The 22,751-nt window shown below is 51.6% G+C and overlaps 1 protein-coding gene across 1 annotated transcript in view; it reads right to left on the reverse strand.

Annotated features, from left to right (window-relative positions):
- Positions 1-55: 55 nt before the first annotated feature.
- Abr (ABR activator of RhoGEF and GTPase) overlaps positions 56-22,751 on the reverse strand; it is a 207,944-nt gene continuing 185,248 nt past the window's right edge. Inside the window, 7 exon segments of the mRNA XM_040749167.1 lie at positions 56-2,465; positions 3,185-3,332; positions 5,796-5,901; positions 6,692-6,826; positions 7,643-7,782; positions 8,510-8,619; positions 8,865-8,924. Of these exon segments, the coding sequence (XP_040605101.1) occupies positions 2,376-2,465; positions 3,185-3,332; positions 5,796-5,901; positions 6,692-6,826; positions 7,643-7,782; positions 8,510-8,619; positions 8,865-8,924 (789 nt within the window). The 3' untranslated portion in view covers positions 56-2,375.

The raw sequence follows: 22,751 nt of genomic DNA on the forward strand, positions 1-22,751 counted from the left end.
TAGGTTGGTGATCTTCCCTGACTACTGAGAATACAAACATCCACACCACAGGCTGTTTTGTGCAAACGTTGGGGCTTTGCATTTTTTTATTAACATTTCCCTCTCACGTGGTTTACATCAATTTATAATAATCTACATTAAGTTTAAACAGAACAGAGACAAAAAAAAATATATCCATACCAAGTTATTAGGGGGTCCCATCCTACCTTGTCAGCAAAAGCTGGCAGCCCTCATCCACTGCCCAAGCAAGTACAGGCATGCCTGGGACTCCTGGACCCTGTCTCCCGGTGCCCTGCTGGCAGTGATGGGGTTCTGGGCAGCATGGCCCCTGTCGCAGGAGAAACACCAGATACTTCCTTGGTGCACCTCAATTGAGGTCTGGCGCCTGACTCGCCCCACTTGGGGTGGGTTTATAAATAATAGGAACCTTTAATAATTCTCAGCTCCTCCCCCAGCCTTCCTGCTGTCACACTGTCTAAGCAACCTGGGGACTGCAGTAGCTAGTGCCCAGAAGCCAACATTCCTTGTTTCAAAGAGACAGGAGGCACTGTTTTGATGGGCTCTGATAATCTGTTACTGTCAATTCTTTGGAAGCAAGAATGCCACATACCACCACCTGAGTGCCAAGATAGTCTAAATGATGTAACCTCTATACTCACTTTTTCTTTCACCTGTTTGAGACAGCAAGGTTCCTTGTTAAACTGCTAACAGACAACTGGGAAGTTGGCATTCCTTTCTCCAGTGTGCACAAAACTGTACCATTCTGTTAAAGACAACAGGGATGAACAGGACCCAAAAGAGCTCTGCCTCTCACCTAGCAGACACAACAGCTTGGGGGCCAGCAAACCCATCTTTAGACTTAGCCCTGAGCACACACAATGAGAGCTGGTCTCCCCAATCCTGAGGGCCAAGAATCAACTCTGCCACATAGAAGATACAGGTAGCGCAAGCCCCTCTGACAGGAGCACCTTTCCCTGCTATAATTGCCACAGGCTGGTAGTTGCTCCTCAAACTGGAAATGGTGCTTTGGGAATAAATCTCTTTCTAGTAACAAGCAACAGGTTGCAGAACTGGGAGTGACACCCACCGACCCTGTTGTCTGGAGCCCCAGCAAAACACACAAGGGAGGCAGCCTGTCCCCAGCTGCTAGAATATTTGGAGTAACCACAGGGCTGGATTTAGAAGCTGGGGCAGTGCCAAGGCAGGACCATTCCAGTTGGGCTGTGCCTTCTATTCCTAGGCTCTGGAGCATGCATGGCAATGTGGCTGCCCCGTGGCAGTGCTTGGCTGTTGAGAGTGTAAAATCTAAGGCAAAAGTACCACGAGGTATATGAGGTTCCAGGTTCCAGGACAGAGCCTGTTTTCATCTGGACACCTGATTCAGCCACAGAATTTGCCCTCCAGGGGGTCATGCTCCACTGGGATAGCCTCGCAGGTCTTTACTGCCTGCCTGCTCCATCCATCTTGTTCCTTCACAGCCTGGGCGCCCACCACACCCTCAGGTGCATTCCTGACCTCTCTTGATAGCAGGACACTTGAGTCATTACACTCAAAACAACACAAGGGGAAAGGGAACAGAAAATTTAGCAGTAGAAGAAACAGTTGAAAATGCCTCATGGTAGGCCAGAGATAAACAGACAAACCCCAGAAAGGGTAATTCTCAAATAGAACATTCCAGAAATCAGCTCTCCAGCTCTGTGCTAAGCTGAGGATTAGTGTGTGTCTGTCTCCTTATTCAACATTTGCACAGACAGCAAGGAAAGCAGGTGTGCTTCCACAGGTGGAGAGCGATGAGGCCAAGGGCGGCACGCAGCACATCAGACGGGCCACCACTGCCCAGGGCCTCTGCAGAACTTTCTAATGATGGAGCAAAACCCCATGCTGCACATGCATGCAGCAGGCTGGGAAGATGGAGAGGGCAGAGACTGCAGGGAACCTGCAATCTGGGAGCAGGGCCAGGAGAGGAGAAGCTGGCAGCAGTTACACAGTACAAAATAAAAGTTCCCAGACTAGACGCAGGCAGAAAGAAAGAGTTGGAATAAATGAAAGAACAAAGCAGGCTGTCTGTGCCCACACCAGCTCGGCCACTACCTTTTCTGCATGACAAATACACATAAAACAATTCTCGGACAGCAAGGAGCATCAGACACACGCAAAGGTACAGAGGGTGGGAGCTGGGGTGTGGCGAGGAGGCGGGGCCGGTCAGCTGGCTCTGTACAAGGTGGCACAAAAGATGCACAAGCCCAGGTCTTGGAAGGTGGCTCCCGTGGACTCTGGGGTGCTAGGCGGGAAGTCTCTGCTGCAGTCTTTCAAGTCTGTGTTGGGCCCTAGCTGGAGGGCTGGCTCCACCCACCCCCGCAGCTGCCCGCCTTCGGCTACACATCTGTGGAGAAGTACAGTGTGTTCCGCTTCAGCTCTGCGAAGGAGATGGGAGGATGCTGCAGGTAGTAGAGTAGGACCTGGACCTGTGGAGACACAAGGAAACTGAGGCTGTGGTCCTCGTGTTCCAGACCCCAGCTTCACCTTCTACGTTGAGAAGAAATGACTCCCGAGCTGCAACCAAGCCTCTGTTGCCCCTGTAACACAACAGGCTTTCTGGCTTCTCCCCACCACCCCGCTTTGGAAGTCCGGTTCCTTCACTCTTTACAGCACTAGAGGGTGCTGCAGAGCCAAGGGTCAGGGAGCCAGCCACTTCATGCCTATGTCAAAAGGGGGCCTGAGATCAGCTTTGAAAGGACAGCCTGTCCTGGTGTTAAAAGTATCCCAGGAGCCAGGCGTTGGTGGCGCACGCCTTTAATCCCAGCACTCGGGAGGCAGAGGCAGGCAGATCTTTGTGAGTTCGAGACCAGCCTGGTCTACAAGAGCTAGTTCCAGGACAGCCTCCAAAGCCACAGAGAAACCCTGTCTCGAAAAACCAAAAAAAAAAAAAAAAAAAAAAAAGTATCCCAGGAGAGCCTGACCCTGAGAGCAGCCCCAGAGCCCCAGCCACAAATCTTGTACACCTCTGAGACTGAGGCACTGTCAGGAAAGCAGCTAGCACCTGGACAGACATTCCTCAGCTCTTGTCTAGACTCACATGGTTTTGGGCTAAGCAGGGAGGATGTCCTGTAACCCTGTACTTGGGCACCCCATATCCCACTAATTCAGCTGCTATGAGGTAGAGGCCTACACAGGCTGGTAGTACCTGGGCCATGACATCATGAGACCAGATATCTGCAGCTGACGTGAGATGTGCTTTGCTCTCCACTTCTGAGGGTCTCAGTAACGTGGGGCCAAACACAGTGGCCAGGTTGTGAAGTGACATCTTGTTGATGGGCTCTTTCTCAGCAACCCTGAGGAAAGGGAGAAACACAAGTCACTTCTCTGCAGCCCCAGGAGCCCTGGGATGCCAGCAGCTTACAGCACCTGAAGATCCCTCAGGCATTAACAGAACAGTCACCCAGCTTCCTTTCCTACAGGTGGGAAGGACATTAGGCTAAGGGATTGGGGTCCCAGCATATTTCTGTAACACACCCCTAGCTCCTAGGCTATGTGCCGAGCTGACAGAAAACTGCCAGGCCAGGACTATCAACAGCATCACCCTTGACTTAGATAAAAATCATTACGATAAGATGCAGAGTACACAAGGTGTGGTGGCACACGCCTTTAATCTCAGCACGAGGGAGGAAGAGGCAGCAGAAATTCTGTAAATTCAAGTTCCAAGATAGCCAGAGCTGTTACACAGAGAAACCTCAGAGAGAGAGAGAGAGAGAAAATACTACTGTTCTAAGAACTCTTCCTATAATACTGTATACTGTCAGTCATTTAGAGGCAAGTACCATTATCATACCCATTGTAGAGGTAAGGAAACCAAGTACAGAGAGATTAGGTGATTTACCCACAGCCACAGCTAATAGATGCTAGAGCTGGTTTCTGATCTCTGAGTAGTCTCCCCACTAGCTGAGTCTATAGTTATACAGGCTGTGTTGTAGCAGGAACAGCTGTAACCAGGAGCAAGTCTGAGGGCTGAATTCCCCATTGCCTCTGAAGGGCCTGCTCTGGCTCTTTCCAGATTTTCACGGCCTCTCTCACATATTAGACCAGGTTCTCTGTTGACATGTTCCCTGGGTGACAGTGGAAGCTGTCATCTGTAGCTACTGTCCAGGCTGGCTCAGAATCACCAAACACATCAAGAAATCCTGGACCTCCCCTGATTCCATACTAGGAAATGTTTCTAAGGCTTCAAAACACATAAACCCTGGACAGGGCCTCTCATCCCACTCTCAATGCAACTCCCACCCTCTAGGCAGGAGTCACAAATGTGCCTGCTGACTGCTTTGGAAACGGGCAAACACGTCAATGCCAGCAGGCAGCTATGCAGCTGGCTAGCACACAGACCGACACACACAGTCAGACATAGAGACACAGATACGCGCGCGCGCACACGCACACACACACGCGCGCACACACACACACACACACACACACACACACACACACACACACACACACACACAGAGACAGAGAGATGTGGGCCCAGTTCCCAGGGTAGAAAACCTAATAAATTTTCCTTTCCCATTCCTCCTTAGTGTGTCCTCCCACAATGTTCACCGAACTATTTAGGAACTGGTTGGGACTTTGGTCCTTGCCAAACCAGAGGGAGGGACGTTGTCTCATGATGGGAAAAACAAGGCACCAGCCCCAGCTGTGTCTACGTCTCCACTGGTCCTGCAGAGCCTGGCCTGGCTGAACTACAGGCAGCAGCTGGATGAGAGGATGGGCTCAGAGGTCCTCTCTAATGAAGCAAGTGGATTTGAGGACACTAAGCGACCTACCCTTCCAGTAGGTGTCTGTGATTAGTCCTGGGCTGAAAAGTGACTGATGAGAACACTAAGCGACCTGCCCTTCCAGTAGGTGTCTGTGATTAGTTCTGGGCTGAAAAGTGACTGATGGAGGATACTTTGGTACTAAGAGTGGTTCTGAACACTGGAATGGATGTCACCCGAGCAGTTCTGGTTTGCTCTGACCATGGGAGGGGCAAGGGAAAGTGAGAACTGTCTTAGTTGGAAGCTGTGGATTTTAAGTGCAATTACACTGCTAAGTCAAGCAAGTCCCCGCTGGGCTTGGGGGGTCTCAGTTTCCCTGTTTCACAATGTATGGGCCAAGGCCAGTAGGTATCAAATTCTTAACTGATTTACAATAAACACATTTGATGATGTAACCCAGGACATGCGTCTACAAGTAATGGAACAAAATACTTTTGCCTCAGCACACCCTGTTGTTGCCCTTTCTGTTTCACTGTAAAAAATGCTACACTGGGTAATACAGTTCAGTGCTTAAAGGTTCTTGCTGCCAGTTTTGACGACCGGAGTCCAGTCCTAGAACCCACACAATAGGAAAGAAGTGACTTCTACAACTTGTCCTCTGACCTCCACATGCAAGCCATGTGACCTACACACACACACACACACACACACACACTCTCCACACTAAAATATAAACAAACAAAAGCGACACCAACTAAATGGCTACATTTGGGGCCCACAGATGTAAACCAACCTGACGGCCTGTGCTTTACCCACCATTCTATGAGGGTCTCCTTATATTTCCCAAGCTATTCTTGATTGTTCAGGCAATCCCCCTGCTTCAGTATCCTGACAACAGGCATGTGGCACTGTGCCATGGCCAATTACTTTAGGCTGCAATTAGAAGCCACAGTTCCCCAACAACAGAGTGTGAGTTCAGGAGGTTGAGAACAATCGCTCAGGCTTCTGTGGTAGCCTAGCACAGGCCAGTACCCTACCTTTCCTCCTTACCTTTTCAAGTGTTCCAGCAGGAAGAGGAAGGTGATAAGATTGGGGTCGGGCAGGGAGCGGAGTAGGTGCATCATGCAGTTCTCCTTGGCAGCAGGGTCTGACAGGGCTGCAGGAGGAGAAAGGGCTAGGGCAGGGCCTCGCTGGAGGGCCAGAAGCCTGGCCCACTGAGGGAGGGCCTGGTCCGTGCATGGGCTGTCAGCAGCGGGTTCCCCTGAAATGCCCCTCCATAACTGGTAATATGGCTAGAAGGCAGGCTGGGGAAGCAGCGTCTTCCTTCCTTCCTGAGCTAGCCATTACCACCCCAGTGTCACACAGCCCACACTCTACACTGGTTTAATCCAGTAGTTGCACAGCATTACTAGGGGTGGGGATGTTTCCCGCCCGCTCAACACTCCTGATGCTGGTGCCTAGACTGAGCATTCTCTCCTAGGTTTCACATTCTCCACGGGGTCTGAAGCCTTGTCTGCCTCAAAAGAAAATGGGAGATTCTGCCAGGCCTGGCAGTGGCCCATGTAAGTGGGCACAGGAACTCCACTGGCTAGTACCTGGGCAATGACGAGAGCTGTTCTGTGTGGCTTAGGACAGCTGTCCCCAGTAAAGTATGGTTTATCAGCTTCCTCACTGGCCCTGGGAGCTAACAGCTCAGGGTCTTCTCCCTCTCAGGGCCCATGTTTCTAGGAAGCAGATCAATATGTAAGGAGGAGCCACAAAAGGGACACACAAGCAGAGGGACAGGTGAGCAACAGTCCGCCTTAGCACCAGGCCCAGCAGGTAGCACCTCACTCACTCTCGGGTCCTTCAGCACTGGACCCGCTATTAGCAGAGATTTCCTGCTTTTCATTTTAGCAGCCTAGGACACTTAGCCCAACCCACCCTCAGGGTGCCAGAAACCTTACCAATGCCCTCCATGAAGGCTGGGTAAAGTCGGTCTGTGAGGAGGGGCTCAGGCAGTTCCCGAAAGTAGAGCTTGAGAGTACCAGCAATGGCATTGATGTCCATGTCGCTCAGCATCAGTAGGATGTCCTTGTTATCTGTGCAGGAGGGGCAAAGTCTGAGGCTACAATGACCTGACACATCTCAGTGGCAGCCCACAGTGCTGTCCCTCAAACCTCTACCCATTGCATGTCAGCCTCTCACTTGCCCTTAGGAAGGCAGGACAAACGTGGTGCCTACCAGCTCTCTTATATCAACTCAGCTGTTATCTGTGGGAAAGGGCAGCAGGGGCCAGGCTGGGGTCTATCTGCTGTGGCTTCTCAGAAGAGAGGAGGTGACATAACTTGTCACCCAGAGTACCAGAGTTACATCCACACCACATAGCACACACCTAGTCACATCTTCCAGGGAGCCATATACCAGCATGCTCTCAGTCCCCATCCTATCCTTACCTACCTGGACTTACTGCTGCTGGCCTAGTTCAGGCATCCTGAGCACCGTGTATGCTACAGCCTGACCCCGCACGATGGAGAAGAGGAAACCACGGGCCAGACCCCACCACAGAAGGGCTATGTTGAGGCAGACCTGTCCCATGGTAACAGGGCCCAGAGACAGCGGGGAGGAACCTGAGCCAGCAATATATACTCAGGAGTCAAAAAGGTCTCAATTTAAGTTCAGGTACAAAAACCTACAAGCTGGATAACCCAGAGTAAGGGACCTGACCTCCCTGAATGCCATCCTTATTTGTAGCAGTGGTTAAGAAATTGGTGGAGGCCGACTAAGGCAAGATGTAAGACACATCAGGGGGACTCAGAAACATTCCCCTCACACTACAACAAACTACAGACCAAGGCCTCTTTGCCTTCCACCAGCTGCTCGGGTACCACCCATGCCTACCAGGCCTCGCTACTCACTGGCATCAAAGACGGCCTTCAGTGCCTGGATGTCCGTGGCCACCCCTGATATCCTGTAGATGCCAACCTCCTCAATGCCCCTCTTCTCCACCTCTTCTACACATTGCCGTACGATGTAGGGCACCTTGGAGCGCTCCCGCCTGCAGGACATGATACATAGGAGATGAATGGAGGGAGCTTCTCACACTGGCTGTGCCCTCTGCCTCCTCCACAGCTTTAGCCCCTTGGGGTCAGGAGTCAAAGCAAGGAAGGCCTGGGGAAGAGGCTATCCCATTCCCTAAAGATGCTTGCTGAGGTATGGCAAGAAGCATGGGCAGGAGAGTTTCAAAGACTGGGGAAAGAGTATCCCATTGGATCCAAATGCTTGTGGGTAGGGCAAGTTCAGTGCCAGAGCATTTCTGTAGCAAGTATGAGACCCTGGGTCCCAGCCCTAGCAATGCAATAAAAAAAAAAATTGCTCAAGGGAAAGGAAAAACAAGAAATGCCATGGGGAGGCTAAGCAGCTAACCAGGGTAGGTCAAGACCCGAGAACAAAGTGCCCAGAGGGGCAGAGTGACCTAAAGGGTGTGGCCCTTTCCCAGCCAGCCACCCTCTGACTGCAGTTTACTGCTGCCAAGCCCAAATGTGGGCCCACAGTCACCGTCACTTCTTGTTTATTGAGGGAAATAGACACTCTGGCTTCCCCCTGGGACTGTCCACTGTTTCCATATTGAACTACTTATTTCTAAAGCATCCTGGGAGCCATTTCTGGCCTCCAACTGCTTGCCTGTGGTGACTGATTAAGCTACAGGCACGGGCAAGGGGTGAAGGTAGGATGTGACTGGCACCCAGGTACCAAAGCTACTCGGTCTCCAAGGCAGCACCTACTTGGTCACCACGCTGATTTTCACTCCAAAGACGCCGGTCTGCTTTTTGGATGGGGTCCTCTTCAGGCTCATGTCACGGCTGGTAAATTTCATGGAGAATTCCACTTTGATCTGGTCAGGGGGTGGAGTGGGTACAAATTCCCCAGGGCATGAGCATCACCAAACATAGGGTCTCTCTACCCAGGACTGTAAACAGTGCCACCCTCAAGATGGCAGGGTTCCATGCACACCTGCAATTGGGATGGGGAAGGGTGTGGCCAAAGAGAGGACACTGGTCTGTCTGAGGGAGGTACATGCAGCCTATTGCCCATGGGAGGGTGGCAGGAGGATGCCCATCATTGCTCAGATGTCCTTACCCCATTCATTTCAATCACATCCGTATGCCAGTTCTTGGTTTCCACGGTCTGCGGATCCAGCTGGGGGAGGAGGGGGAGGCAAGGAGGACAGACAGGTTAGAGCCCAGCTAAGGGTGCAAAGGCAGAAGCCTAGATGTAGACCTTGAAATCAACCTGTTGAAGTAATTTGAGCCCACAGCCCCCCACCCCAATATTCCCTAGGGAAGGGCCCCTGAACCCCTGATTCCCTGAAAAGGAGCACACTTCTATGAGACACCATGCTTGTCACACTGTGCTGGCTCCTGACCACCACCTTACAGCCAGATGAGTCTTGTCACCTCATTTTACAGACACAACAACTGCACACTAAGAGCACAACACACAGTACACACTTAGATGATCATGGAAAATGAGGGGACACCAGGGCTTCCTGATTTCCTCGAAGGCCTCTAGCCCTTGGCACCTTCCAGAAGAATGAGACACTCAAACCACACTATGCCCATGCATTATATCCCCAGCTACCCCATCCCAGCATACTTTGAAGTCAACATCTCAACATTACTATGGCAAGTTTAAGTAGCTGTAAAGAAAATCATTTCCAAGATAATGTAAATATGGACATCTTAAAATGATGACATCACTCTTTAAGTGTATGCAGTGGAATCTAATTACCATAGTGATTCAACACCCACCATCATCCACTTAAACACAAGAATGAGCTCATCTTTTGAGGTGACAAGACTCATCTGACAATGTGGTCATCAGGAGCCAGCATAGTGTGATGGTCACGGTGCCTCACACAAGTTGCCCCTCAGGGATCAGAGCTGACTCAACTCTCCCTGACAACTTTTATCCTTGGCAAGTCTCTATACCTTCAGGGATACATGTGCCTCTAACAGGTCACTGTCCCCACAGGGGGAAAAAAAGATGTGTGTGGGTCAACCTTGGTCCTTTCTGCGTCTGTCACTGTGGGTCTAGGGCTATAACTGGTGGGCTCTGGGCCTGCATCTAGGCTGCAGAGGCTCAAGCTCTGTGTCCAACATTCAGTTCCTTGCACAGACGAGAAATGGGATTGGGAATAAGGAGAATGCAGCATTGGGAGAACCAATACACACATCTTCCTTGGGCATAACCCCTGCCCACAGGACGGCCTCCAACAAAGTCAGCTACTAGCGTGACTGCTGCATAGGCCTTCTCATTCAGAAGGCTTGAGGCCAAGGATTCTACTGAGTCCTGACAGAAGCCCCAGCTTTGGCCTTACTTTCCTGAGCCTCCATTCTCTCTCAACGTTTGTCCCCAAACCCCAGATGTACAACAGGGCCTGCTTTTTCCCACTTTTTCCACTGCATCCAGACAGCTGGGTGTTAGACACGGCCTCTGTTAGCCCTTCACCAGCTGACGGAGACAGATACTCCCCTTGCTTTGGAGATTTCTGAGACAGGGTCTTGCTATGCCACCCTGGCTGCCCTGGAACTCTCAATCCTCCTGCCTCAGCCTGAGTGCTGGGATTTCAGATGTGATTGCCTGGCTCACGAGCAATCCTTTGGAAAACAAGTCTTTCTAAGTACCAGCAGAAGCCTCAGGCTGTTTTATTTGATGGTCCTGACACCTAGCTGGGTTCACCTTACATCCCTTTCCTGTCTTAGTATCCTACGACCTGGCACCTCCTCTTGAGTCAATGGTCCCCGGCCCCTGGAGTGGCATTGGAGATTAGCCTGAGTTTGGACATGGCAGGGATCGGTAGTCAAGGCTGACCTGAGACTCCCATTCTACCTCATGAGTTTGGGTGGGTCACTGAAGCTCCAGAGTCTTGACTTCCTCACAGTGGTAGCCACGCCTACCTCACAGGGCTGCCTGACAGAGTTTGAGCACACTTTGACAAACCCTTTGCACACACATCTCAATCAACAAAACCCACCAGTGTGGTTTAAGCCTTCATAGTTGTTCCCATTCTGAAGATGAGGACAGAGACTTAGCAGTGTAAGGAACCTGCCCAGTGTCCAAGACCTAGGGGATGTGTGCCGGGTGCAGTCACGTCTCTGACTCGCTCTCTTTACTCCGTCTGTAGGATACCATGAAACATAACCTAACTTGGCACCTGCACTTTGGAGAGGTGGCTGCTGGCACCGTGGTTTTCTCAGAAGAAATACCAGGCCTCTTGGTGTGGAGTTTGGTGTCTAGCTGCTTCTAGAACAAACTTCCCCTTTCCTCTCTTCCCCACACAAGTCTGTTTTTTGTTAATGTTGTTTGTTGAGACAGGGTTTCTCTGTGTAGCTCTGTAGACTGGTCTTGAACTCACAGAGATGCGCCTGCCTCTGGCTCCTGAGTGCTGGGATTAAAGGTGTGTACTATCACTGCCTGTCCTCTATGGATAACTAATGTGGTTAGCTTTGCAGTCTGATCTCCATGCAAGTTTTATTTGTTAGCTCCTAAACAAAATATCACCACAGAGATCCACCTGCCTTTGCCTCCTGAGTGCTGGGATTAAAGGTGTGCACCGCCGCCGCAGCCGCCACCACCACCCCACCCAGCTCCTGGGAGTTTTAAAACAGGTAAAGCCCCTGCTAATGCTAAGGTCTAGCTCTAGCTTGCTCTGGGTTCACATGCTCCAGCCTATCTCAGGACAGCTGTGGTTTTCTTTTTAGTTCCCCCCAACTACCATGTCCTTGGTTCCTGCCACAGGTGTGGCCCTAGAGCCCCCTTAGAAAGACCTGCCCCTCTTCTCGGTGCCCTGACAATGATGCTCAGTTTCCCAGGAGGCCCGCAGCCTTGAGAAACCAAGTCTATTTCAGGATGTCATTTAAATACAGAGAAGGGAGGGTGGGGAGTTGAGAGGGACATGGCACATTTTCCAGAGAAATGATGCTGCCTAACTTGCTGGGACTATTTATAACCCCTGGGAACTGTGGACTCTGCTATTTCCTGATTAGATTAGTGCTCAGGGCGCAGGAATCAGCCCCAGGGACAGCCATTAAGTCCCAGAAGACAGGTGCCATCCATGGGTCTCAGACACGGGCACTGAGTGAAGATCTGAGAAGGAGAAAGGCAGATGGGGCTTGTGAGGGGCTGGGTGGGGGAGATCCACAGGTAACATACCTGCAGTGAGGCTCCTCCAGGGTAGGTAGGGTTCAGGTAAAAGAGAAACAGGTCCCAAACACCTCAGAGGAAGTTAGGAAGCAGTGACCACACACACCTAGCAACTCAGCTGCCTGTGCATTTAGCCTCAATCCCATTGCAGACACACATTCTGCCCTCTCCCTTTAGACTATTGTCCAAGAGCATACCGGGCCATGAGCCACATAATGCAGGGCTGTCAGAATTCTAGTTAGCTGTCACTCTTTTTAGACCAAAGTGGCTCTGTATTTAGGGCAGGAAGCACCAACATGGTCTTAGAAGGGTGAGGCTCAGAAGCTCCAAGGATAGAGGACAGACACTCTGTGAGTTTTGGAAACATCCTCAGAAGGGGAAGTCCTTCCTCCCCAGGCCCAGCTTTCTCAGGCCCAGGCAGAGGACCCGTCACTTCTTGGCCACTTCCCGGTGCGTGGCATTTAGGAAGGTAATTTGCCACTGGGGTCTCTTCCTATTCTCTATCAGTTGACAAAGCCATCTTCAGGCCTGAATCCTGACTGCTGGGCCACAGGTCCTCTATCACACCGCTAGCCCATCAGGGAATGATGACTGCTGTTGCTTCACCTTTTAACATGCCCTCGTGTGGGCTGTTTAAGCTTCAGTAAGAGGCCCGTCTATGAGCAGCTGGGGACAAACAGAAAGTTAGAAGCAGCCACCTCTGGTCTCGGCGGAGAGAGGCACGGGTATGAGCAGTCTTCAGGAAGCAGTGCCCTGGCATGCACCCGGTGGCTCAGTGGGTGATGCACACCCCTGAAGACAATGGTCAGCAAGGCTCCGGGCCTCCACCCCTGAAAGTGAGACCCCTTTCTTGGAGCCCCCCCATCACTGCTACAGCACTTGAGACCAGAGGCTGCAAGCTCAGCCTTCTGCACAAGCCCCTGACTTCCTGCTCCCGGGGCTGCCCCCGTCATTCCCACCATTCCTACTTGACTCTGCCTGTGGTCTCTGAGACTGAGACCCAACCTTGCCCTTCCCTTCTGGAAGGGAACAGACTTCCCTCAAAGTCTTAGAGATTTATAAAAATGAAATGCTCTTTAACGAGGGCAGTAAATCCAGTGTGCTAAAGCTGCTCTACTAAGAGGCAGCGCAGGAGTACCACATGACACAAGAACCCCGATAAAAGCAGCTGCTGATCGGTGCCACACTCTGGGGATCGCTGTGTACTGCGTTTGCTGTGGGTGCCATTCCCGTGGCTCTGATACCAAGGGCCACAGTGGCGTCTCAGGCTGACTTTCTCTCGCCTTTAGTACAGTCACAGACTGTATCCCTTGGGAAACTACGCCAGCCTGTCATTGGGACATACCACAGGCTTGAGAGGCACAGCAGGGCAGGCAGCCGGGAAAGGGATCTGCCAAGAGACAGCCTCGCCTTCCTGCAGCAGGGCACTTAAGATTCTGTCAACGTGGCTACTGAGCTCAGGGAAGGGCAGAGGAGCATGCCTCCATCCTGTCTTCCAGCTCAGCAACTGGGTCAGAAAGACTAGGGTCAGGCTCAGGAAATTGTCACTTCATCTTCCCAGTGGCCTGGCAGTGTCACTGGGAAGCCCAGCCAAGTCTGCCTTTCTGGCCCTCTCCCTCTGGACCAGGTACAGCAGGGCCAGCCAGGCTGCTCTGAAGGTGTGCCATGGCCACAGATTGCCCATCTCCTCCCAAGCCAGCCAGCCACAGGTGAGCTAAGCTGACTCCCATTCTAAGATACCCAGATGAGGCAGGCCCCTTTGCTTCTACTTGCTTCCCCTCCCCCTCAGGAGAACTTTGAAGTTCCCAAGGCTCACATATGGAAGGGGTTTAGCAGTTCTGAAGGAGGCTTTTATTGAAGCCAGGTTAGCTTCTTAGTCCCACGGCAACCTTAGCCCCAAGCTGCCTTTCCCAGCGCTCCATGCAGGGCGCTCAGCCTATCCTGTGTAGACCTCACTCTTGGCCTCTGACTAGGCATGGCTGAGCTTGGAGAAGCAGACAAAATTCAAAACTGGGCCACTTCTGGCCTTCACCTTTCCCCTAGCCCTGGGGGTCTGCCAAGACCTTCCCTACTCAGGGCCAACCTGAGGATTTCACCCCGGGGCCAAGCTGGGGTCAGCAGGGCAGCAAGGGCAGGGGCAGCAGCCCAGTCTGGAGGTGTTCAGAACCAAATCAATGGAGGCAACCCTCAGCTGCCTGAGGTAGTAGGCTTTCCAAAGTCCATGCTGACTGCTGTTGGAATGCCAAGGGTCTGGAAGACCACCATGGGCTCAAAGGTCCTGACTTGCAGTGGTTTCCTAAGAATTACAGTCCTTTTCTAAAACTGACTTTACCTCCCCACCCTGGCTAGGAACATTTTTTTTTTAAAAAGTAGAGTGTATTTCTATAGTGAAAATGGGGACACTGGCAATTCCACTGTGCAGCTCTGAACAGACTCTTCTCCAGGCCTCACATCTGCTCCTAGTCATGTTGACACACATCGTCGACAGCATCCCCGTGACCACTGAGGCATAGCATGTCAGACCAGGTGGCACACCCTACCCACAAAGCAGATGGGCATGAACCTTGCACCTCCAAAAGTTCCCATCTAGGTTACCATTGGCTGCAAGGCCACCCTGATAACTGGATATATGAGAAACAGCCACAGGGTCTGAGGAAGTTCTGGGCTTCCTCCTAGGAGGCCACATAAGGCTGGTGGTATAGGTGACAGCCTATATATAGAGCCCAGCTGCTTAGATTTAAGAGCCAGCTCCTCCGCTAAACACCATGTGACATCATCTGGGTCATTCTCTAAGCCTCCATTCCCTCATATATAAAATAGCATGGATAATACTAGCACTTACCTCACAGAGTATCTAAAGCTAAGACTGATGCCCCGCACCCACACATCAACGTTACTAAATTATGTTAAAAGGCTCTAGTGGCTTTCTTCTTGGTTGCTGACAAGTCCCTATGCCTTCAACTTTGTTCCCTCTACTCTGCATGACCTTTGCCTACTTTTGAACACACCTGTCCTAGGGCTTCTGTCCTGCTTTGTCTGGACTGCACTGTTCTAGATCTTTCATAGCTAAACCCATGCGAGTTCATCGTTTAAGTTCACCATGCTAAGCCTCCCAATACTTCCTCTCTAACCCACTACCCTATTTTCTCTTCTTCACAAGCCATCCAGCCTGAAATGACCCTACTTACTGACTGACTTCTTCAGATGAAGTCCCCCTGCCTGGGCCGCTCTATATCCTTTGGCCCTGCACATAGGAGGTACTCCATCAACATCCATGCCCCAGGATGTGGGGGGATGGAGACAGCAATAGCTTTTACCAGGGTTTCTTCAAGACAGGAGCCAAACATTGCCGTTTGCTTCTCTTTTCCCATGTTCAGTGAATGGCTGGCCATGGCCCACATGTATCCATGTGACCTCTCCCATCCAGACTCCCCTGCGTGCGGAGAGGTTAAAGCTTAGGAATGGGAATTAACTCCTAGCCAAGACCATCATATGAGCTGGATTCACAGAGATCATCCCATTCGGTTCTTTCTCTGCACCAATGCCAGGAAGAAGAGATTTGTCCAAGGTCTCATAGTAACTTAAGCCTCTTGGCTCCTATGAGCCTAGTGCACTTTCTCCTCTAGAAGCCCGTGTCACACAAGTCTGGGGGTCCTATGAGGAGGCCTTCTAGAGTATAAGTGCAGCACTCAAGGCCCTGATGGGAATGGGCACTGTGAGTGTTTGAGGCACAAGCTATAGTTAGGGTCACTGTCCAGGATAGAGATACTTGCAGGTTCTGTCTCGGGGCATCTTACAATCTAAGTCAGGCTAGGGGACCTTTCTCTGCAGAAGCCCAGGAATATCTCCTAAGACTCCTAGGGCAACACACCTGGCCTAAGGCTCCTAGAAACTCAAGACTGATATTGGTTTTCTCTTGGGCATTGAGCAGGACCCAAGAGCAGGGGGGTTGTGTGTTCCTTCAGGCCACCAGGGAGCTGACAGAATGCTAGTGTTCTCTCCTGTCCCCAGCATGCTGTGACAGAGGAAAGGAAGACAAATAGTCCCTTGTCAGCTCAGCAGAGGGCTAAGTCCCTACATACTGGCAACACCCCCAGACAACACCTGTAGAGATCCTTCTTAAAGCCCTCCATAGCTCTATGGAGGGCCTGGGACCTAGCTATCTCTGGATGCTACTGTAGCCCTGGGTGCCAGCAGCTTTGGCCTTTGAGGAACCACTTTGGTTGGCAGGCTCAGCAATCTCTGGTCCAAGGCCAACTAAAAGCAGGGCACCAAGCCCAGGAGGGCCAACTGGCCATGCTGTGTATAGGATCAGACATGCTGGAGAGGCCCGGCACTTACTGCATACAGTACCAAGAGCCAAGACAAGTTCATCCTGAGAAAGGGCTTCTATCTCAGGGTGCATGAATCCTGTACAACAACGCATTGTGTACAGGGTAGCTCTGCATCTGCATGGGGCTACAATACATCAAATATGCAGTCACGGACTCCTGCTTTGGAGAGACAGCTCAGTGGGAAGGTGGGGAAAGTGGAGCAGATACTATTCGTGTGGTCCCAGAAGTCAGAGTTCCTCACTCTAGAAGGTATAAGCACAATGGCTGTGTGAATAAAAAGGGCCATAAAAACTCTACTTCCCTCCTGTTGGTCTGACCACAGTCCTGCCCCCACAGAGGTCTAGGAGGAAGAGGGTTGTAGGGGTCTCTAGTCCTTGGGGGAAGCGCTCTTGTTCTTTTGCCTGTGGCTGAAAGAATAATACAGGGATGTAGTTGGGTCTGTGAATGGCAAAGGCACACAAAGCAAGTTTCTTTTATTTGATAATAAGGATTTAGGGAAGATGGCAGCAGGACAGAGCATCACCCAGCCAGAGCATTTCTACTGGAGAAACTTTTAATATCTCTCCTCCCTACCTCTTTCTCTGAAAGGGTCTTACTACATAGTACAGGCTAGACACAGATATGTGCTGGTCTTCTTGTCTCAGCTTTTAAGACTGGGATTACAGGCTTGTGCCACCACACACAGTGTTATGGTCTCTCTTGATGTTCAGGGCCAGAATGACTGAATGAGCCCAAGACACGTGTGTATCTTATATCTAGTACTCTTGAACCCTCAATGGCAGGAACAACTAGGAAATAGCTAAATGAATGTCTTGGGATGTATATGCTGTATGCAAACCTGTGCTGAAAAGATCTGTCAAGCTAAATGGCATGCTAGAGGGGAGCTGCCATGTCCTAAGAATGGACTCTTCCTCTATGGTCCTCAAGCTAACAATGGAATCCTCTTCTATGGTCCTCCTAAACTCTAAGTCCCCCAGGCAAGCGACCTCAAGGTGCCCTGTATCTTATCCTTTCTCAGACACCCCCCCCCCTTTTTTCAAGACAGGGTTTCTCTGTGTAGCTTTATAGATCAGGAGGGCCTTGAACTCACAGAGATCTGCCTGCCTCTGCCTCCCGAGTGCTGGGACTAAATGAGTGCGCGCCACCACCACCCATCCCACCTTGGACCCTTTATGAAAGCAGGATGCAGTTAATGGCTGTCACAGAACAGGCATACTTAGCAAAATCAGCCCCCTCTTGCCAAGAGTTCTTCAAAAGCCTGGACTTCTCAGGCCCACATGGTCATTCTTTGAAGCAGAGACAGAAGCCCCAGAAGCTCTCGTTAACTTGCCTCTGCTCTCTGTACCTTCACTCCAGTCTGAACCCCACGTCTGGCCAGTATGTGGTCTGAATGAGAAGCACCTTTTTCTGCCTTGGGTGAGTTACTAGACAAATGTCTTGGCCTGGCTTTGCTTTGGAACTCTTACTTAGCCTCTACAATTCCCACAAGGGCCCCTTATTAAAACCTTCGCTGTTTCAGGATTACGAACAACCTAACATCCTAGACCCAAGCAGGATAGGAGGAAGGGCAAAAACCCTGACCTTGTTCTACTTGAATATGGTTGGAGGGAAGAAAGAGTGGGGGGAGAGGGAGGGAAGAAAGAGGGGGGAAGAGGGAGGGAAGAAAGAGGGGGGAGAGGGAGGGAAGGAGGGAGAGAGGGAGGGAAGGAGGGAGAGAGGGAGAGAGAGAGAGAAAGAAAGGGAGAGAGAGGAAGGAAGGAAGGAAGGAAGGAAGGAAGGAAGGAAGGAAGGAAGGAAGGAAGGAAGGAAGGAAGGAAGAGGCAAATTGAAATGCAAGTTAAATACTACACATCTTGGCAGAGCCCACAAAGCCAAATGCCACGTGTGTCCTCTGCTAAATGCTTGCACAACAAACCAACTACCAAGCCAGGGCCTAGAATGAGGCTTCAGCCCTAGAACTCTCCTTGCAGACAAGAGTAACTTATCCAGCACAGCCCCTAGGAGAGTCCCTGCCCCTCCAGCAAACAGAGGTTTCACGCTATTTCAAAGGGTCCATTTTAATATCAGGACCTTTCTATCAGAACAGATTTTTCAGCCCCAGTGGGAGGTCCCAGATGAGTCACCCTCTCCTCCCCTCCAGCTTTGGTTAGAGGGGAGCAGAAGACCACAAGTATCTCTGTATTCCTGACATCAAATTCTTAGGGCATGGTTAATGAGTTAATAAAGTGGCCCCTCCTGCCAGGCTGGGCAGAATCTTTCCCCTGCCTCACCTAAAGTCCTGCCTAATCTCAGCACCCTTAGCCTGACAGTGAGCCACTCTGAACTAAGTAGGCTAACTCAGCTACAGAAGGATGGGAAAAACACCCCCCCCCCCCCGCCAACATATGCACAATGAGGCAGGCTCAGGAGGGTGGATGTCCCTCTGTCACCTACAGTGTCAATGACACTGACACACTTTGTCACACAGCAAGTGCTAGGGGACTGAATCACCAGCTACAAAGCATAGTCCTGAGCCACAGCCAGCCTGCAGTCACACTGACACCAACGGGGTTCAGCAGCCCAGCACCTGGCTGGCCTGCCACCCTCAGCCAGAGATCACATGAGAAACAGACTGCCAGATACCACTGAAAGCCAAGCCAGCCAATGAGTTCCTAAAGTGGCTTCTGTTCTGTCAGCCACAAATGAAAGAACTGAAAATGTGGCTTTCATGTTTAGAATCTTAACCCTACCCACCAGGTACCCAGGGAGGCAGGTAGGCTGCAAGGCTAGCTTTCGGTCAGGAACCTGTTACAACAGTTTCTTGCCAGCCTTGAGGTTTGGGAATGATGTTCTCTGGGTTGGTGTCTGCCGGCCTCAGCAAGACCTAGGAGAGGAGGACAGGGCGGGGACGGCTCCAAGCTGCCGGCAACAGACAGCTGCCTCAGCACAGAGGGGCTCTGGTAGCTGCCAGGGCCAGTAGGGCTCTGCCTGCTTGGTCCCCAGGGAGACTGAAGGTGACACAGGGGCCAAAGCAGGATAGCTCAAATTGCTGCCCTGACCAGCACTTTCCAGGACTGATGTCACCTCTACAGGGTCAAGTATGCCTCACTGGCCGGAGATCAAACCAAACAGGAGCCAATGGACCCAAGATCAACCTTCTTGGCAGGTGCTTGGTTGGCATAGATCTTGGCCGAGGATCTTCCTCTAAGTTACGGGGAGACTTGCAAGTCCCATCACAGACTCCATGTCTGTCATGAAGTTGAAGGGTTACCAAGGCTGTGGCTAGGCAGAACCGGCACCCTGTAGCAACTCAGCCAGTTGATCCGGTCTGCGGAGTTATCAAGAGCTTACTGTGTGCTGGGCACTGGGTCTGGCTTCCCCTTGGCTGTCTGAGGCCAGGGCCTAAAGCCAGTACAAGGCAGCCTGCCCAGCTGCAGGACAGTCAGCTTCTATCTCAGACATTAATCCCAACTGAGGTCTGGAGCTGTAGCAAGACCCTGTAGGCAGCTTGTCCTGGCATAGTTTGGTCAGGAACCCCCTGGCACACTGTGTGAGTTGCTGGATACCCAGCTGACACCAGGCCAGCAGTTGTCTGGGTGGTCCCTAAAGAAGCAGTGTACAGCCCCCAGACTCAGCACATTAATCCCTCTCCACCACCAGTCCTTCCTCCCTGGTGGCAATGATCCTTTCAGCTTGCACAAAGAGAGCTCACAGGGCCGACCATGCTGAGGTGCCCATCATCAAAGGGAGAGAGAGCTGATATCCATAAGAGATGGTTGGGGTAATCATGCTTGTGCCGGGCTCCTGGGAGGACAGTAAGACCCAATGAAGCTGCCTGTCTACTTCTATTCCTGCCAGCTCATATTCAGGAGGAAGCCAGACAGAGTCCACTTGCTTAGGAGATCAACCTTCTGCCGAGCGAGGGACAGATACAGAGAAGGCAGCCAGGGTTAGGGTGGGGGTTGCCATTAGCATTTATCACTAAGTTCAAGCCACTTAAAGCATATTCATACCCATATTCTAGCCTCTGTCTCGGACTTCTGAGAGTCAGTGGGAGCAGGGAACGGTTAATGCAAAAGTAGACAGTCCCCAGCAGCCCCAGCCCTCCCACAGCCCTGCAACCCTTTATCCCTCTGCCACCCCTCCAGCCCCCCCCCCCAGCACCTTCTGGCGGAGCAGCTTACTGCGCACTCGGCCCCAGAGCCGGGCGCCTGTATTGGGCACACGCTTGCTCCCTGGTTCCTCCAGCTGATCCAGGCAGCAGTGTTCCAAGGATTCACACACTGACTTCAGGCTGCAGTCGGGCTGAGGCAGGATGTCCGTCATGCCGGCAGCCAGCCTGCCGGTCCAACTCCCAGCAGAAATGCAGAGAGGCACACAAGCAGCTTTGGAGAGAGCTGCCGCCTGCACGGCTTAGCAGTGACTGTTAGTGGGGCAGTCCCGAAGCAGCGGGTGTGGGGTTCTGGTTTCTCCTCTCCTCCCTCTGCGTCCTCCTCCTCTTTCCCCCTCCCAAGAGACTGCAGCCAGGAGGCAGCAGAGTCTGAGAGCACCACTAGGGCCCAGTGCCTCCCCTCAGGCAGCCTGCTGCCTTCTCAGGTGAGCTGCAGCTCCAGGGTGTGCACCACAGCCAGCTGCAGACAGTCCATCCGCACAACACTCCAGCCCGACCAAAGGAAGTGACTCAAAGAAGGATCTGGAGCTGTTCCTTCCAAAAGCATGCAGGCCCGGGCTTTAACTCTTGGCAAGCTGGGGCTCCTCCTCACCCACCCCCCATCTCTCCTTCCAGCCTCTACTAAATAAAGTTTGACAAGCAGCTAAGCACAAGCCAGTTCCCAGTCGTTAACTCTTTCACCACCAGGCTGCTCCTGGGGCTTCGGGTAGGTAGGTATCAAGGAAGCTTGAGGCCAAACCACTGGAGACTTCCAGTGGCCACAGTTGCATCTGGCTATGAAAAGCTGCCCACCTCTCCTTGCAAAGGACTGTTTTGAAGTTCCAATTTCCAACTCACTCAATTCCTGCCCTAAGGCAAGTTCCTCAGAGCCAAACAAGGTGGCAGGCCAGACCCTTCTTTATGCTCCCAAGCCCCCTGTGGCAAAGGCACAGGATAAAGCAGCAGCCCCGGCAGGTATCAGGTTCCCGTGGTCCTCACCAAGAACTCTGTGAAAGCATATGTGGTCATGGGTGTCTGACACGGAGGTGCTCCTCCACGGCTGCTTTTAGTTGCAGCCTGTACAGCTCACCAACAAAGACCAAGGGCAGAGGATGCCCAACAGCACAGGAGCAACTGCGGTATCTTGGGAGACACAACTAGCAAGCAAGTGCTTGTTTTTTTTTTTTTCTTGTTTTTGTTTGTTTTCCTGAGACAGGGTCTCTCAATGTAGCACTGGATGGCCTCAAACTCAGTTATCTACCTGTCTGTGCCTTCCCAGTGCTAGAATTAAGGGCATGAGCCACCATGCCCAACAAGGCTCTTGTTCTAACTGAAGAATGAGAAGTAACTCTTCTCAATCTAATCTTAGAGGTAAGAGAAAAGCCAGAACCCTAGATGGCTAGGGTATATGCAATCCAAGTATTCTGGCCATCCCACCACTGCAAAGCTCGGAACGTACAGGAAGGAAACCTGGGTCCACACAGTGCCCACCAAGAGCCAAGTACCATGCATGGGGCTTTCAACAGTTTAGAGTTGTGAGTTGTGAGAACTGCGGCTCACAGAGAAGCAACATTCTGGCCTGCGGTTCACACACAGCTGTAGCCCCCACGAGTTACAATCACTGCCTGACTAGACTGAGGATAGTTCTCAGGATCTGGGGAAAAATGACAGATTGGGGTATAGGAACCAGTCCTGGTCCTCTGAATACCCCTGCTGGGTCTCAATCAGTGACAATCCTTGGGGTTTTCTATTTCTGTCCTTGGCACCTTTCTGGGAAAGGGTCAGAGAAAGACTGCTCTGTTTTCAGTGATTAGCACCACACGACCCTCTCTTTGTAGGGACTAAAAACTTCCCTCCCACCTTATGAAAAACAAGCATCCCTACTTTACATTTGAGGGACAGAGTAACTAGGATAGAATGAGGTCAGCGCAGTCCTTCTGCCCTCCTCACTTAGAAGGAATGACACTTTGGGTAGTGCAGGTGACACTCTGAGTTTTACCTGGGTTCCATCAGGAGGACCTGGCTAAGTGCCAGAGCCTGGAGTAGGGGCTGGGAAATCAGATGAACCAAAAGCCAGCTATGACAAAGCTGCCAGTCTGATGGTGACAGGGAAGAGATGGGACTTAACTCTCAACAGGAGGCAGAGGGCTTTTGTGCATCTACTATGTAGCACATGAGGATGGAGGTGTCCTCTCTCTGCCTTCAGGAAGCCCAGGTTATACTATCAGGACAGTGAAGATAAAGCACCACAAAAGTCGAGAGAAAGATCAATTTTAGCTAGAGGGAATCAGAGATGCTTTGTGGAAATAAGGCACTACACACATGGGTAAAGTCACTTGCTCCATCCCTCCCACAGGT

This window comes from Mesocricetus auratus, unplaced genomic scaffold, assembly GCF_017639785.1.
Source record: "Mesocricetus auratus isolate SY011 unplaced genomic scaffold, BCM_Maur_2.0 Super-Scaffold_100007, whole genome shotgun sequence".
NCBI lineage: Eukaryota > Metazoa > Chordata > Mammalia > Rodentia > Cricetidae > Mesocricetus > Mesocricetus auratus.